This window comes from Seriola dumerili, unplaced genomic scaffold (genome assembly GCF_002260705.1).
Source record: "Seriola dumerili isolate Sdu_G_001 unplaced genomic scaffold, Sdu_1.0 BDQW01000415.1, whole genome shotgun sequence".
Lineage (NCBI taxonomy): Eukaryota > Metazoa > Chordata > Actinopteri > Carangiformes > Carangidae > Seriola > Seriola dumerili.
In genome coordinates, this window is record NW_019174670.1 from 657,054 (window position 1) to 675,767 (window position 18,714).

At 42.3% G+C, this 18,714-nt stretch overlaps 1 protein-coding gene across 1 annotated transcript in view; it reads left to right on the forward strand.

Moving 5' to 3' along the window:
- The first annotated feature begins 6,216 nt into the window (after positions 1 to 6,216).
- The window catches only part of LOC111233704 (collagen alpha-6(VI) chain-like), a 38,472-nt gene continuing 25,974 nt past the window's right edge, over positions 6,217 to 18,714 (forward strand). The window contains exons 1-10 of the mRNA XM_022761582.1: positions 6,217 to 6,306; positions 7,591 to 8,199; positions 9,080 to 9,667; positions 11,017 to 11,583; positions 12,314 to 12,934; positions 13,126 to 13,686; positions 14,326 to 14,883; positions 15,420 to 15,998; positions 16,204 to 16,782; positions 16,895 to 17,250. Coding sequence (XP_022617303.1) covers positions 6,231 to 6,306; positions 7,591 to 8,199; positions 9,080 to 9,667; positions 11,017 to 11,583; positions 12,314 to 12,934; positions 13,126 to 13,686; positions 14,326 to 14,883; positions 15,420 to 15,998; positions 16,204 to 16,782; positions 16,895 to 17,250 — 5,094 coding nt within the window. The 5' untranslated portion in view covers positions 6,217 to 6,230. The remainder of the gene's footprint in view (positions 6,307 to 7,590; positions 8,200 to 9,079; positions 9,668 to 11,016; positions 11,584 to 12,313; positions 12,935 to 13,125; positions 13,687 to 14,325; positions 14,884 to 15,419; positions 15,999 to 16,203; positions 16,783 to 16,894; positions 17,251 to 18,714) is intronic.

Here is an 18,714-nt window from a genome sequence, read left to right on the forward strand (position 1 = left end):
TCATAGACTAGAATTTTTGTCTGAGACGTGGATTAAAAACAAGTTACATAAAAAAACACCAGATTATTGATCTGAAACAACAGGTGTGTTCCCATTAACCTGATTCATTTGCAATTTGAAATTGTGAACTTAAAACCCAGAAATGGAGACATGAGAATTTCGGAAAAAAAACGTAGGAAGTGTAGGTAAATGACAAAGCCCGGACTATGAAGAATGTGGACACGAGGGGCTCTGCCCTTTCAAGATGGCGGCGCACACGACTCTTTGCTCTCTGGCTTTGGAGCATTTCTTGTGTTTCTGCTCTCACAAGTCAACTTTGGTTGACAGTTGACAAGACTTAACTTACTTTGGATCACGGTACAATTTAGCTGTAAAGCTCACAACATCCCAAAGGACATAGCGAGACCACCATGGTCGCAGTGGATCAGCTGGTCCAGCCAGCGGCGGGGGTGACGTAGGGAGATGAAGCAGAAGAGGGGATGGTGGTGAGGTACACAAAGCTCCGCTGCCAAGAATCTTTCTCACCAATGTGAGATCCGTCACGCACAACATGACGAGCTGGAGCAAACTCCGTTGTATGCAGTTCTTACAATGACAATAAAGGCTTTCAAATTCTAATTTCACATCTGAACACATCTGGAGAATCACTGTGGAGATTAGATGTGATTGTGGAGATTCTCAGTTTTGTAAAAAAAGAAGTGTGGCTGATGCAGCGCTCCTTGTCTGATCTGCTGTCAGTCAGTCTGCTCAGAGGTCAGATACCAGCCTTCAGATACACCGTCCCTTCATCAGAGGAAATCCCTCCAACTCTCCAATGTTCTGCTCCGTCCTGTGAGCCTCATTTCAGTTTGGACTGACGCTCTAAACAATGAGGCCCCTCGTTATTTAACATCAAACAGTCCGTCCATACAGCCCAACTAAATAAATAGAATTGGAGCGGAGCGTGGAGGTCCACGTAATGACCGACCCTCCTCTCAATCAGTCTCACATGTTTCACATTAGATGGAACTCCACTTCCTCCCCTCGTGGGGCCTCGGCCGTTTGGCAGGTGATTAAACACAGATTTCAAACATGTTTGTGGTGGTGGTGGGGGGGCAACACATGTGTACACACACACACAGAGGAAAAGAGGCGCACCCACCTACAGTACTGGTGCTGGTTACTGTCATGATGACTGTGCTGCAAGGGAGAGAGGGGGTTTGATTCTTTAGAAATCCTCTACAGTCCCGTGAAGAGAATCACAGCTGAGCTCCTTTGAATCGTTTGGTAGTTGGTACTGAACCAACAGGCACATGCTGTCAAGTCTGAAACCAGAGACATTTGCTTCCACACTTTTCATTCAGCCAAGCTGCAGTCCCTTTAGCACAGTGATGGTAAATTATGTTTAATGCTTCTTATGAAATTCAGAGAGGAGAGAGTGGAAAGGTTCAGGGAGGAGGAGGAGGGAAACCGGTTGCTCGGAAGAGAATATGAATGAAGAAACTGGATGCAGGTTTCATGTATTTGACTTTTCAGATATATATATGAAAATACATATGAAAGATCACAGCCCATGACCAAACAGACTGTAAATAAAGATGGACATAGGCTCCGTGACCTCCTTTCCTTTGGAACCACATTTCCTCAACCATTGAACTACTGCATTCCTATGCATATGCAGCACCTACACTCGGCTCTCTCTAGCCCATTTTCAACTGCTCAAAAAACCTGCAATCAGTTTTTTGTTGGCAATAGAAAAGGGAACAATCGGCTTCACACCTGGGTCACATGACCCTAGTCAGTCAGTAGACGCAGGTATTTATCAGCTCCAGGTCTGATCAGCAGTGATGTAAACACAACACCAGGTGAACTTGCTAATTTTCAGCCTTTTCCTGCTTTGACGTCTTTCAGAGACAGACACTGTAGATAAACATGTCACCTGTCCAGCACAGTGCTCTTACACCAGAAACATGGTGGTTACACTGAGCACAGGGATGAAAGAGTGAAGCTGCAGCCCAGAGATAAGTTTTAAAAACATGAAGACTCTGACACTACAGGAGCAACAACCCGAGGATGAGACGAGATGGATAAGTTTTACCAGTTGCCTGATAATGTTGTTGGAAAAAGGGAATCTGACTCAAACAGCTGATGTGCAGAGTGAAACCGTGCACGCCATAGTTGTGCTGGTGTCTAGGAATACGATAGTTCAGAGGTTCGCTAACTGCCCTGATCTGTGTCGGCACAATCAGCTGCAGATGTTTGAGGTCATTTAGAAAAGGCGTCTCCATCAGAGTCAGTGTCCATCAGACAACACTGACAAGTTTATTCTACATCACATTTGTGTAACATCAGACGTGTTTGTTTGTGTAAAAAAAAGAATATCTGCTGATAAATTGACATATTGTAATTCTCAAGTATCAAATCCAGAACAGCTTAGGAATGTTTTTCTGCCTGAGATGGTGTAACATCTGTGTCGCTGCCTCCAGCTGAATACAGATGTGCGAATGCTAATATTTCCTTGAATTCCTGTGAATTAAGCTCTCCAGCTTGCTTTATCCCTGAGTGCTTATCTGATCAGCAGTTCAGGAAGAACAGATCTAAACTAAAGACTTCATGGTGGTGGGAGTAAGGGAGTGGAGGCAGGTCCAGGCTTTACCTCAGTGAGATGGTGCAGTGAGCAGCTTCGTCTATCTGAGCTGTGATGTGGCAGGACAGTGTCTGGTGCCCACAGATGACAGGAAATGGCACCATGAGGCAGTAAGCAGAGCCAGATGCAGCAGACTGAGCTGCTCTCAGTCTTCTGGATCTATGTGTTGCAGAGATGCTTTGAATTCATTTGGCCACCGGAGCCGCAGGCTTCTCTGGAACTGCAGAAGAAGAAGAGGGAACATCAGCACAATAGGGGAGTTATGAAGTTTGGCTCAGTGGTCGTGTGAGCTGCACAAACTGTTTTTCATCATCTCTCTCTCTGTACAAACGGTAAAAGATGGAGGATAGAGGATTCTGTCCTTTTTATTTTTACATCTTCCTTTTCTCATTTGTTTTGCACACAAGACTGAATCATATGTTCAGCGAGTCTGTTCCAGACTGCAGGGAAGAAGAGAAAGAAACCCCAGCTTCACAGAAGTGGACAAAAACACAAACAACATAATTCACCCCTTTAGAAATACAAAATCACAACATTTTAACTGTAGTTAGGATCTAATATCACTTCCTCTAATACTTGTCTTGATGGAAAATGATTGTTTTATTTAAAACTTAATATTCAGGCTTGAGGAACTGTGAGTCTTATGGACTTCATTAACACTAATATCTTTTTATTTCAAATCAGCGTTTAAAACCCAAAACGTTCTTCAACCACACGGCCGTATCAGAAATAATCTCCGTCCAAACTATCACACCTGAAAACACATGTCACATGACCATCACCTACACTGAGCGTGTGCCAGCCGGTGTAAACAGGAAGTAGATTGTCTCCTCTGCAGTAAATCCTCTGAAGGAGAAACAGCAAAGACAGTTGTAGCATTGAAGCAGAGAATGTAAGTGAACAACAGCTGCTAGCAAAGACAACAAGGTCAGTAACACTGTCATTCATTATCATGTTGTATTCACCACTGGTAGTCCAGGCTGATGAGAGCCAATCAACAACCCCAGAGTTTTCAAAATAAAAGGGGTCCAGCAGCATGTCTGAAAGTCTCTGTTTTAGAGGCTCAAAAACACACTTCTGCCTACAAACACTATGATCCACAGTGTTTTTGAGCTTTAATTGTAAAATGTCAGTAAATGTTGGAGCAGCCAGAAAAACAAACCTAGTTGTAGTTAGTTTTCATAGTTTAATGCTACAACAGTTCCACAGTCTCATAATGGAAAATACCACAAATAACAAATGTAATCTTTATTCAACAATATAGGAATACAGTATCAACAGTGTATTCAGAAAGTGTTCAGACCCCTTAAGATTTTTTCACATTTTGTTATTATGCAGCTTAATGCTACAATAAAAATAAATATTACAAAATCCTGAGTGATTTCTCTTCACTGACCTTCAGTCAGTCTTTCCTCAGGGAAACTCTAATTCCATTATTCGATTTTAAAACTTCTCAGTCCAGGTTTCCAGAGAATCCTGGCAGGTCCTTAACTGGGAGCAGGGATTTCTTTCGTCTTGACTCTCCACCATCACCTCATCAACTTTTTTGATGTTGTTTTGCAGCAGCAGCAGATGGACACTGAACTGAGTGTCTGACCTCACATCGGTCAGCTCATCCAAATATCTGGTGACAATGTGAAAGCTGATTTATGTCCTTTGCTGTAACATAGACTGGATTGGCTCATTTGATGATTTATTCAGTGTCATCCCACCCTAGTAGTTGTGGTGTTATGGGACACATAATTTCAGTAATTATACTGATACCGCAGAAGATCCCACTTAACACACTCCTCCGCCCTCGAGTGTTACGAGGCTCCCAGATCATGCCCACATGACCTTCGAAATCACTGGGTGGGTTCTGGTTACAGGCGAGGTGGGAGGCAGTTTTATCAGGACCCTGGTTTGTGATCCGCTTGTTTAACAACTGACCAACAGGAAACTTCCCCTTAATTTATACCTTCTGAAATGACTTGAAGTCATCAATTAAGGGATGGCTTTCATATGTAATCATTTTTATGAGGTTTTGCCCCTTTAAAAAATAATAACAATTACATAAAACATAAATGTGACCACATGTACATGTGATTTTTGCATGTGAAAATTTAATGTGAAAACATGTTAAACCTCATGCGAAGTGTGTGGAACTTGTGCTGTCACATGGGAAATGTATGGTTTTGGAACATTTTCTTGGTGCAATATGTAAACCCCAAGTAAATTCCCATGTGAAACCTTTGGGATTACATGTGAAACTAATTTACATAGCTATGTGAAACCCCCAAAAAATGACAGCACCTGTGTACATATCAAATGTGAAAGTTAGGTTGTGAAAACACCATGTTCACATGTGCTTTTTTCATAAGGGTTAATATATTATATTCCATTGATTGATTAAACACCTGAGTATTACTAATTATTTGTATGTTTTGGTATTGCTACATAGCTAAAATTTAGCTGATGTAAGCAGCTTTTTACTTACCAGTCTAGAAGAAACATGAGTTCAGAATCAAACTTCATCCCTTTACTCAACAACAGCTGTTTGGAAACAAACACCAGTGTTAACTCGTGTCTCTTACACGTCTTTTCTTCTACTGAAGTTAGCATGTTAACAAGCTAGCCCTGGCCTGTCAATTACTGTAGCCTCTTGTCTGTCCTGAAGACGAAGCTGCTCCACATATGTATTAAAACCTTGTATGACCAATGATCACTGAAGCTCTTGTCAACCGACAATCACCACTACCTGCTCCTGACATGAAACCATGTTTGGCGAGATGTTTCAGCATCCCTTACTTTGGAAACACAAAACACAAAACTAAACCCCTTAAAACGGTTTAATTTCAAAAGCTATAAATAAACAAATTAAGTAAATTTTAAGGGGCATTGCTATTTATTATTTACAGTGAGTAGCTAATGGAAAGTGACAAGATGGGCCAGGGTTAGCTGGTTAGCATGCTAACTTCAGTGGCAGTAAATATGTGATAGAGACAAGAGTCAACATTGGTGTTTGTCTCCACCTCTGGAGACAGCTGCTGGTGAGTAAAGGGATGAAAATGGATGCTGAACTCACTCATAACATTTCTTCTAGACTGGTAAGTAAACAGCTGCTAATGCTAATGTTAGCTATGTAGCCATAGCAAAACTTACAAATAGCTCCTTTAAATGGCATTTTAAGGGAATGTTCTCCAGTATTTCTGTAAAGTTCTACAGACTTTACAGAAAGGTTTTAGGTAAATTTCAATGCTTCTCTTTCTGATCATCTTGGAGTATTTTTCTACATTGTGCTAAGACAATTTTACCTTCAACGAAATTGTCTGATTTCTTCTACCACAGCTAAGTGGTGTTTGCGAGAGATGCTAATACTGGGTTAGTACTTTGACTCCCACATTCAAGGTGTTAGTAAATTCCTCTTTTAATGTGGCATTTCCCCAAAAAGGAGGACAGTTCTTTTGAACTTTTTTGTTGTGTTCAGTGATGCAGAGTCATGGTGGGTGCGTCCTGCCTTTATGTCTGAGGGCTTCCAGATGGAAAACAGATCATTCTCTGCATTTATGGTCATCTTTGTCTTTGTTCTGTAGGAAGAGAGAAACCCGAGAGCCACTAAGCCAGCATGGAGGGGAGGTGGGGTCTTTTCCTCGGCCTCATCATGGCAGTATGTTTCTACAGCAACACTGCTCAGGAGACAGGTGTGTATGATTATGCAGCTATGACTTAACTTCCTGCATACCAGCACATAAACGATCATGGCGAACGTGCCCCTGCTTCAGCCTTACATCAGCCCATAACATCTGTGAAAACAATCTAGTTTATAGTGTATTAGTGTATATACAGAAATGCATGTAGGTACATACACACACACACACACACACACACACAGACACAGCAGATGTGTGAAGCTCATGTTCATTGTAAACATATAAAGAGCACCATTACTAACCCTGCACAAGAATGTGTTTTCTGCCGTGCACATGGATATGATGCATTAACTGGTTCACAAAAGCACAAAGTCTTGAGCTTAATGGGTCTGATTACCAAAAAAACATCCTTAATAGTTTTCTTATGATTCCTTTATTCAAACAAAAGCTTTTGAAACCTAATTATGTCCTGGAATTTTGTTTTTAAAGTTAAAGAAATATTCTTCTCAAAATCTATAATTTAAGGATCAAGCCCTCACCACTGCTTACTACTTACAATTTACACTACTACAGCTACTGAGGAGTTTAGGGATTGTGATCCCTTATGATGAAATTAAAGTACTTTTTAATAAAGACTTTTCTTGTTTCCAAGGATGTTTTTTTTGTAGCAGAGTTATCTAACAACACAAGTTTATTCCTCTTAGTCTAGTTTGATGGCCAAAAACTGCAACATTAGTTTGGATTACAATCTAACTAACCCGACCAGCAACAGGAAACATGATAGATTTGAATCTGTTTGAAGTATTTAGGATAGGACACATCTTAAGAAAACTATTAAGGTAAATACTGATGTAGCCAGGCTCATGAATATCAGGTTTGCTTAAGATGAGGTGATGATCTGATGTGGTGAGTAGGAGAGGAAATGTTAAAGGAAAGGCTGGGTTGGATCATCACTTTATCCATCTTCTGTTTGTTCCATCACCATTTTCTGAAGGAAATGAGCACCAGCTGTAAGCAACAAAACTTTATTTTTTCATATTCCTCACGCTTCTGCTTCCAGCAGTCCACCTGAAGGTAAGTGCTTTCAGTGCAGATCCCTGCTCCTGTCCAGAGACAACTCACAACCTTACAACCAGCTGCTCATTTTTTTCTTCTGGCTTGCACACGTGAGCTGCCCCCAACTTCTATCTGTAGATCACGCTGACACCTTTTCACCTTTGGCTGCAACACTTTCTCAGAACCAAGAACTGCTTGAGTAGTAAGAGCTTTCCTTGTAGCACCCTGTGACTTCTTATCTCCAAGACCTCTCCATGACTTGACAACCTTCCCCCTCAGTCTGCAAGCAAGAGGCTGTAGCTGACATCGTCTTCATGGTCGATGGGTCGTGGAGCATCGGCACTGAGAACTTCGAACAGATCCGTCAGTTTCTGTACACACTGGTCAACAGCTTCGATGTTGGGCCTGACCATGTCCGCATCGGCCTGGTCCAGTACAGCAACAGTCCACGCACCGAGTTCCTGCTCAACACCTATCAGAACAAGGGGGACATACTCCAGTACATCAGCAAATTACCTTACATGGGGGGCGGCACCCATACAGGGCAGGGCTTGGACTTCATGCTGAAGGAGCACTTTAAGGCAGCAGCTGGAAGCCGGGCTGCCCAGAACGTCCCACAGATCGCTGTGGTGATCACAGATGGCAAATCACAAGACAACGTTGAGTCCCATGCCCAGGATCTGAAGAGAAAGGGAATTGTTTTGTATGCAATCGGTATCAAAGAAGCAGATGAAGACCAGCTGAGAGAGATAGCAAATGAGCCGCATAGCCAGCATGTCTACAGCGTGTCTGATTTCGCAGCTCTGCAGGGAATTTCTCAGAGCATCGTCCAGACACTGTGCACAACTGTAGAGGAAGCCAAACGACAACTCCTGCAATTGTCTCAAGGTAATATGTGTCATACCACACAGCCGGCGGTGATCACCAGATCTGACATAAGTATTATTTAAAAGTAGATAGATCGATTTTTTTTTATCCCTAGGGAAAATTCATGTAAGTAAGAAATGGTGAGCCAAGTATCACTTACTGGTTGTTGTACCAAGTAATTTAGTTTTTCTGCAAATTTAGATGTCCAACAGAATTCACTGAGAGAGGAACCTTGACCAAGGACGTTTTTTAAACACAGACAGAATAACTGTAAAACCATAGAGTGTAATTCAGTTCATTAGTGGCAGAAGACTTTCACAGCAAGGTCATTTTAGTAGCATTTCTGGAGTTTTTGATCATATCATATATGGTCCTAGACCCTTATTTGGAATTGTCAAGTTACCTGCTTTTTCCATAAACTTAGTAGTTCAATATTTCATTATCATTGCATCAAGTGCCACCATGTTTGAAGCATTTATTATGTACTTTTTACTTTTAATTGACAGTGCCAATAAGGTGTAAATTCCTGTAGTTTGTGGGGGGTTTTGTCTGCATTGTCAAACTGTTATATTCTAAGGTGGTTTTGTTATTTTGTCCACTCTGTTTATCTAAGCCCACGTGCAACTGGTCCGTACTTCAGTTCCACATATTCACAATAAGTTTCAACTACAGTTTTCTACAGTCAGCAGCTCTATGAAGGCAGGTAGTGGATTTGGTGCCTTACTCAAGGAGGTATTAACAACAGCCTTCAAGTGAAGGAACGTTTTTTTTTCCATTGGTCTATGTTGTTCTAGAATACCAACAACATAGACTTACATGGTATCCTCTACATAAACACTCACACAGACATGATCCTCATCTTGTTGCTCCAAATTCTGACTGTCCTCTTCTTCCTGTCCAGAATGTTCCAGGGCCACTGTGGCCGACATCGTCTTCCTCATTGATGGCTCCTCCAGCATCGGTCAAGCCAACTTCGAGGCAGGCCAGCAGTTTCTCCGCAGCGTTGTGTCAGGCCTTGACATCGGCCCTGACAAAGTTCGGGTTGGCTTGGCACAGTACAGTGACGAACCTCACCAGGAGTTCCTGCTGAAGGACCACATGGACAAGCAATCCCTGCTGGCTGAGATAGGAACGTTCCCCTACCGAAAAGGGGGCACACAAACAGGCAAGGCCATTGACTTCCTCATGGAGAGGTACTTCACAGAAGAGGCCGGTAGCCGAGCAAGCCAACGAGTGCCTCAGATTGTTGTGATCATCACAGATGGCGACTCCATGGATAATGTGACGATGCCCGCCCAACGCCTGAAGCAGCGCGGAGTCATTGTGTTTGCCATCGGGGTGGGAAACACAAACGTAAAGGAGCTCCAGTCCATTGCCAGCCGGCCTTCAGAGCGCTTCCTGTTTACCATCAATAGCTACCAAGCTCTGGTGGCCCTGACAGACGGTCTGCTGCAAACTGTTTGTGTCTCCATGGGGGATCAGAGGCAAGGTAAGGCAAAGGATTGTGGGAAACATCTTTAGAAAGTTTGATATCTTGCAATAAAGTATAAGAATCAGAGGAAAACAACTGCCCAAGCATTTGTTTGTAGAAATGTACAGAAGCTGTTCTCCAGTTCTTACCTTGCTGCAGTGAATCAAGGGAAACTGGACTTGGTTGTAAATACTTCAAGATGTTTCACCTTTCAAGAGTCTTCTTCTGTTCTGAATGACCAGTGAGGACACCAGGGTATTTAACCTCTGTGGGATCATTATCAAGGTCACTGATGTCACGTGGTTTGTTAGTGCTCCTGACTGTTGTAATAACGACAGTTGGAGTCACATGAGGCCAAGTGTCAACCAAGTTCAGTTGCCCTCGATTCAACTTTTCTAGGAAAGCTGAGGTTTTAGTATGATCGGAACCCACAAGACAGAACACAGAGTAGTGGTGAAAACAACAACTCTTTTATTGCACTTTTAGTTAATGGTGTGTAATGGGGGTGGGTTATGGTGATGAGGGCATGGGGCTGTAGACAGCCCGGCAGGATAATGGCAGAGATGGCCTTACAGACAGGAAACCCATAGAGCTGAGCATGCAAACAAAATCCAAGCTGGCAAGACATGACAGGAACTGAGCGTGGCAGGAGTATGAATCTGAAGCACAAAAACAACAGGATTACATAAAGTTCAGAAAGACTCAGAGCAAACAGGTAGCAATCTGAGCTTGGCTGTAGCTTTAATACCACAGTCCTAATCCTAACAATAACCATGACATACATTGTGCTGTGACTTTTTCCATCTGACATTCTTATAGCTTTGAGTCTCCAGACATAACAGATGATGATCTGTAATGATTAATGTAACACCCTGCCTTCAGTGTTGTTTGAGGTCAGCTGGCAATAATGCATTGTTGCCAAAATACTCAACATTAAAAGATAGAGGCTGTTTGGGAAATGGGACAAACAGTGGTGAACTTACTGTTATGCAATTTTAGTGTGGGAACTTTAATTTTTGGTTCATTGGCCCAGCAGAGATCTGTCACCTCACAGCCTCCCTGTGTTACATTAAAAATGTTTTAATCCAGATGCTTTTAGCAAAGTGCTGGTTATTTTTATAATGCTGAATCGACTTTATTTGGCATCCAGAAAATGTAGCTGGTTAATTTGTAGTTGGTTAATCCTGATTTAAGAATTATGAATTATCAGTATCTTGTTCATGGTAAGATACCATATCATTGTGATTTACTGTGTTGTAATTAAGAGACACTCACAAGTTTTATCATTTCTATTTGCTTTTTTTCTTCGGCCAGGTTGGTCTGACATAACAGCAGAAGTTATTTCAGTGTTTTTGGTTTTCTTTCAGCGTTGGCAGAAAAGTTTGCAGACATTTTCTTCCTGCTGGACAGTGGCATGAGTCCAGGAGAGTTCCAGCAGATCAGGAGCATCCTCGTCCGACTGGTCAACCAACTTAACATCGGAGCATCTGGCCATCGTCTGGGCTTAGCTCAGTATGGTCAAGATACCAAGGTGGAATTTCTTCTTAACGCTTATCAAACCAAAGAGGAGACCCTGGCTGGTGTTAGGCGTTTCCGCCAGCGTCGACTGCAAGCCAACGAGCAACGTTACCTGGGCAGTGCATTGGAGTATGCCAGCACTCACTTTTTCACCAGTGAGGCAGGAAGCCGAGCGGACCAAGGCTACCGACAGTACCTGGTTGTTCTAAGTGGAAAAAATTCAGATGATTCTGTGTATAAGCAGTCACGTCTGATCAAATCAGAGGGAATAACTGTGGTGGGGATGGGCCTCAGTTCAGCGGTGGATGAAATGCGTGTCATAGCCACAGCACCATATGTATACTATTCCCTCAGCAATGTACATACACTAAAGGCTATTTTCGAAACACAGGAACAGGAAACCACTCTTACTGGAGGTAAAAAGCTTTTTATCATACTATTATTATTATTATTAAAATCAATTACTTGAGTGCACCTTTTAGAAATCTGTTTTAACCCTTTTATTCAAAGTTACTCTTTTTGAGTTTTTGTCCCAGATATGTGAGATGTTTCTCACAGACAGATGAGTAAGGCTGTTTGATTACCATGTTAGCTTATCAAAGATGAATGACAAGTAGAGATCCGACATGCACCTGAGATTTAAGGGTGTTGGGTGTTGGCTTGCACCTTTTTAGGAGAGCATCATAGGCTTGGTTTACTGTCCATTCCACTGGCCCATTTTTGAATGTTTAGACTTTTACATTCAACAGGGCCAGCGTCAACTTGCCCAACTTGCCCCTCACTATTCAGTTTTTGCTGGTAGTTGTACCAACATCCTTGGTACTTGTAGTATTGCTCCTGCTGGTCAGTGTCATAAAACACATAAAAGTCATCCAACTCTGCAAAGAAAGGCCAAATAATTCTGACATGCTCAGAATTTTTCTTGGGATGTTGTTGGGTGTTCCAGATGCTGCGTCAGTTGCCTGTTCCAGCAAGACAAGTTTATAGATGGTCACCAAGAAATGCACTCTGAACTGACAGAACTGTGCAGATTGTATCATGAATATTCCTCGTCTGAGTCTGTCCTTCATCTTGAAAGGTATGTGAATGGTTCAGTGGCTCACAAATGAATTAATATGACTTTATGGTTGTACACTCATTTCACAGATTGCAAAGCAGCCAAACTGGCAGACATCGTGTTCATTGTTGATGAGTCAGGAAGCATTGGAACCCCAAACTTCCAGCTGGTACGTACTTTCCTGCATTCAATTGTCAGCGGCTTGGAAGTTAGTCCAAGTAGAGTCCGAGTTGGCATTGTGATGTACAACGACAGGCCCACAGCCCAGGTGTACCTCGACAGCTTCAGCGACAAGAAAGAACTGCTGAATTTCATCAAAATCTTGCCTTACCATGGGGGTGGTACGAACACTGGAGCTGCCCTGAAATTCACCCTGGAGAATGTTTTTACCAAGCAAAGAGGAAGCAGGAAAGATAAGGGCATCCAGCAGGTGGCAGTGGTGATTACAGACGGTGAATCCCAGGACGAAGTGAGCCAACCAGCAGCTGATCTCCGTCGGGCTGGTGTCACAGTTTACTCCCTAGGAGTCAAAGATGCCAATAAGGCCCAGCTGGTGGAGATGGCGTCTTATCCTCCCAATAAACATGTGTTCATTGTGGACAGTTTTGTCAAGCTGAAATCTGTGGAGCAGAGCCTGCAGAAAATTCTTTGCACTAACATCTTGCGCCAAGCTATCTCAGTCAATACAAGAAGAACTGGCATCAAACAAGGTCTGAACCAGTGTTTTTTTAATAGTTGACTTCATTTATTTGAATGTACACAAATATAAATAAATACGTTTACAGTCAAAGTATTAAGAGTATGGTAACAGCATTTTAAGCATAGAACATTTAATAAATAAAGAGTATCCAGCTGATGCATCAGGAAAAGAACTCACAATATTTTTGCATTTACTTTCCAGGCTGCGTACAAACAGATGAAGCAGATATCTTCTTCCTGGTTGATCACTCAGGAAGTATTTACCCCGCAGACTTCAAAGACATGAAGAAGTTCATCACTGAGTTTCTTCACACCTTCCGTATCGGGCCGCAACATGTCCGCGTGGGAGTTGCAAAATATGCAGATTCTCCAAACTTAGAATTTGATCTGACAACCTACATGGATGCCAAGACATTGGAGAAAGCTGTGGAGGGAATCAAACAAGTAGGAGGTGGGACACAGACCGGAAGAGCACTGGAGTTCATGGGCCCACTGTTTGACAGAGCAATGGCCACTCGTGGGAATAAAGTCCCAGAGTACCTGGTCGTCATCACTGATGGAAAATCCGCTGATGAGGTCATTGCTCCTGCAGAAAAACTGAGGGCGCAGGGTGTCACTGTCTATGCCATCGGGGTTAAAAAGGCAGATGCAGATGAGCTGCGAGAGATTTCTGGCGACCCTAAGAGGACTTTCTTTGTCAATAATTTTGATGCCCTGAGGCCCATCAAGGATGATATCATCACAGATATCTGTTCTACAGATGGTAAGGAAATACAGAGTAGACTGGAGTTTAAAATGCATTACAACCTTCATCTTTTTGGGAACTGTATGACTTTATTGGACACCCAATAGTAGAGAGATGACAGGAAATGAGGGCAAGCTGGGGAATTTCATGCAACAAAGGTCTTTGGCTGGACATGAATGCAGACCTTTGCACTTCATGGTCAACGCCTTAACTTGTGGGCCACCAGGACTCCCCAGCACTTTGCAGAAGGGTGGTGTGAGTCTGCAATGATGCAATACTGTCCTATTGATGCTCATCAGGGCTCCAGAAAAGCACCAGTTTTCTCACGCTTGTTCCCCAGATTCACTAAAAATTGGTCACTATGCCCTGACTACCTTCTGTATATCACATTTAGACTGTGCAGATTTATTTTTCAGGTTTACAAAGGTTAATTTACAACTACACACTTTAATTTGTGAATATCACGTCACAAGCTCAAAATCTTATTTATGAACTAAAAATTAACTGATACAGCTGAGATGTGGCAGGTGTGTGTTGCACTTAACTTACCACTGAAAAGATTCTGTTATTATATTATTACATTAAGAACCCCAAGGCAAGGAAAGTAGGAAAACATAAGAATGCTATACTGACATGTCTGTGCTACTGTGTCCACAGCTTGCAAAGACATACCAGGCGACCTTCTCTTTTTGATTGACAGCTCTGGGAGCATCAACCCCCAAGACTATGAGAAAATGAAAGACTTCATGAAATCTGTAATCAGGAAGTCCGTTATAGGGCAGAATGAGGTGCACGTTGGTGTCATGCAGTTCAGCACTGTCCAGAAACTAGAGTTCCCGCTCAACCGCTACTACAGTAAAGAAGAAATGTCCAAAGCCATTGATAACATGCTGCAGATTGGTGGCGGCACACACACAGGTGGAGCAATCACAGATGTGTCACAGTATTTTGATGCATCTAGAGGAGGGCGTCCTGACCTAAGGCAGAGGCTGGTAGTGATAACAGATGGCGAGGCCCAAGATGAGGTCAAAGGCCCTGCCATGGCTCTGAGGGCCAAAGGAGTGTTGGTCTATGCCATTGGAGTTGTGGATGCCAACACCACCCAGCTGCTGGAGATCAGCGGGTCACCAGATAGGATGTATGCTGAGAGGGACTTTGACGCTCTGAAAGACTTAGAGAGCCAGCTGGCCTTGGAGCTCTGTGATCCAGAGAGAGGTGAGAGCAGACTGGGACTACCCCAAAAACACAAAATGTACTTTAAAAAGCATTTCAATAACATAGCATAACAGTTTGTTCCTCATGATTCAGATTTCATATTTCAGTACAGAGACTAAATTTAAAATTTATGAATCAAAAATTCCATTGGAAACCATAACTGGTACTGACTTATATTGTTGACTACAAAACAATACTAATAGTGTTGTTGGACAATACTGTTCTATAAAAGCCAATTTTAAAGTTGTCCTGAAACTTAATTTTGTGGGAAATTTTGGTTCCCAAAGGCCAAAAAATACTCAACTGTAAACATAACCCAACTGACTCTTGGATAGATTGGATAATATTTTGCTAGCTAACAAGACTGAACATTTAAATTAGAGAGCTGGAAAGTGGGTATGATGGAAGACAAGTATATAAACTGTTCTGTTAAGTTACTGATTTGTTATAATGTAAATGCTTTTATTGTTTCATCATCTTTCTTTCTACCCTTCCTCCTGACCACATTTACCCTTTACCCTTTTATTTTCAACCAGAGTGTAAGAAGACAGAAGAAGCTGATATCATTTTCCTGGTGGACGGTTCTACAAGCATCACCCTGCCAAAGTTCAGAAGCATGCAGAAGTTTATGGAGTCAATGGTGAACCAAACTACAGTTGGAAAAGACCTGACTCGCTTTGGGGTCATTCTCTACTCCACCACCCCCAATTCCATTTTTACTCTGAAACAGTACAACTCTAAACGAGAAGTTCTTCAAGCAATAGCTGCCCTGAAGTCCCCATACGGAGACACCTACACTGGCAAAGCCTTGGCATACTCGTTACAGTACTTTGAAGCTGCAAATGGTGGTCGGGCAGAACGCCAGGTGCCTCAGATTCTCATGGTGATCACAGATGGCGATGCTACCGACAGCAACAATCTGGTTGCACCTTCCTTGGCACTGCGAGACAAAGGGATCAGTGTTTTCAGTATTGGAGTGGAAGGAGCGAACAGGGCACAGCTGGAGATCATGGCTGGTCATGAAGCGTCCAGAGTTTTCTATGTGGACAATTTCGAAGCCCTGGAAACTCTGTACAAGAATATTACTCATGTCCTCTGCAATTCCACCAAGCCAGGTAAGGGGCAGAAGTATCAGCATTTCAGTAATCTTGTCAAATATACAAGTAACCTACAAAATGTTCATGTACTTGCTTTGAGCATATCTACAGACATATGAGGCAATGTACCTGTAATAAAAAAACGTCCCCCCATTAATGTATCCACTGGGCTCTGGTGTATTATGTACTCAAGTGGTCAACGTTTTTCTCTTTGCTTTTGCAGTTTGTGAAAAACAGAAGGCTGACCTGGTCTTCCTAATCGATCAGTCTGGCAGCATCGACCCAGCAGATTACACCATCATGAAGAAGTTCACAACAGATCTAGTGAACAGCTTCAAAGTCAGTGAAAATTTAGTGCGTGTGGGACTTGCCCAGTTCAGCAGCACCTTTCAGCACGAGTTTTACCTCAACAAGTTCTACACTGAGCAAGTGGTGACCAAGCACATCTTGGATATGCAGCAGCTCGGTGGAGGAACCAACATCGGACTGGCCCTGGATTCCGTCAGGGAATATTTTGAGGCAGCACGAGGCAGCCGTAGATCTGAAGGGATCTCCCAGAATCTTGTGTTAATCACAGATGGTGAATCGCAGGATGACGTGGAAGACGCAGCCGACCGTCTCAGGAATCTCGGGATAGAGGTGTTTGCCATTGGCATTGGAGACGTCCATGACCTGGAGCTCCTGCAGATCACCGGCACCCCAGAGAGGCTGTTTACTGTGCAGAACTTTGGTAGCTTGGAAAAGATCAAGCAAAAGGTGGTCGACACCATCTGCAAATCCAAACCCATCCAAGAACAAAGCAGTGAGTTGAAAACTATAACTTTGGCTCTCTGTATGTCTCCCTGTATTTCTCACCATATTCCTCTATGTCTATGACTGCCAAAGGTAAAGACATGTTTTTCTCTTTGCTGCAGGCTGCACCATTGATATCGCTATGGGATTTGATATTACTCGAACGACCGGAGCTCCTGGTGAGATGCTGATCAGCGGTCACACCAAGCTCCAGACCTTCCTGCCAGAGATCGCCCATTACATTTCGTCAGTACCAGGACTGTGCTGTGTCGGCACCACTCCTGTCACTACCAACATCGCCTACCGGTTGGTGAGCCGTGATGGACGAACCCTGTATGATTACAACTTTGAGCACTACAGCAAGGAAGTAGTGAGGAAAGTCATGGCCGTGAATTTGGTGGAGCCCACTTATTTCAACACTGCCTTGCTGAAATCCTTCGAGGAAAAGTTCAGACTTGAGTCCAGTGCTGGTGTGAAGGTGAGTCTGAGACATACTACACAAGTCTTACATACACAAAAAACACATTGTTTTGGAGAGATGATGATTTTCTGTGTTCATATAGATTTGAATTGGAACTGGTTTGATATTTTGATAGCACTCTTAACTCTTAAGAGTGTCGCAGGGATGACATACTTTTATTAGAGAATATAAAAACAGTTTCTGATCCTGACAGGTTTAGTTCAGCAGGATCATCTTCACTAATGAACATCACTTTATGATGTTTGAAGCTTAAACACAATCAGCAGAAATAAAAAGCCAATGTTAGCCTATAAACCAACTACACCACAGTCACATGACTTCAACACCATGGTCACATGACTTCAACGTCACCACCACTAAACTTGATCTTGCAGTTTGATTCAGCTCTGAACTCTTCTACTAAAGTCTTTCCTCTGACAGAGTTAGTGACAGTTTGTAGAAACACAATGCGGCTGTAAAGGTGGACTGGTGAGTTAACCAGGATGTAAAGGTGGACTGGTGAGGAGATCAGTTTTCATGTTCAACGTAATGATGTTTAACGTCCCAGATAAGCTCTGTAACTCATTTACACACTTGTTAGCAACCAAGACATAAAAGCTTCAAGAAATCAGGACTGGGATCATTACTTATGTATTTTATGTTGTAGAATAAAACGTGAAAATATTTTTAGCTTGTGTTACACCTGAGCGAAAATGCAACTAATTTCCTGGTTTCAGGACTCATTCCTGCATAACTGTATTTGTGGTATTCTATTCACAATACTGTTTAAGTGTTGTTTACAACATCAGCTGCTAGTTAAATAAAGAATATTGCATTTTTCAGTCAGCACTTAGACTAGTTTCATGCGAGTTAGACAGTCTCACAAAAACAGAAACAAACAATGAGAAGGGAAAAGAGAGTTTCAGCTATTTTTTCACTCACCATGTGAGTTCAGCCAGTAAACTTCTTCATAGCTGGTAAATTCTTCTGAAGTGATCATAAGGGATTGCTTGAAGATGCAGCCAGGTGTTAAAGTATTGAAAGAGTTGTAATTTGCTTGCAATAAATAGACGTGAAAATTAGTCCATCTCAACATTATCTGGAGACATGTTAGGCTCTGACTGTGTGGGATTTGTGAAGGAAAACTCCTTTTAATTGATTTTGAAGTACTTTCATGTGGTTGTTTAAACACTCTGGAACTAATTGTAACTTTATTTGATGCCAAACGTCAAATCTGGTGCCAGTGTAGGATTAAACAAACCATGGCAACTATTAGCAAGTTGGCCAGACACCTCTTGTTGATCAGACTTTTGTTCAGTGCTAAATCACCAGCCTTCTTTAATCCAGTAAAATCATTACTTTTCCAAAACATTAGGACTATATACTCTATTATTATTTAAACTTATTATTACTTGCTCTATAATCCAAGGGTGAGTGATTGATTATGGAGTTGCTCTTTGGCTACAGTTGATCAATGGTCAG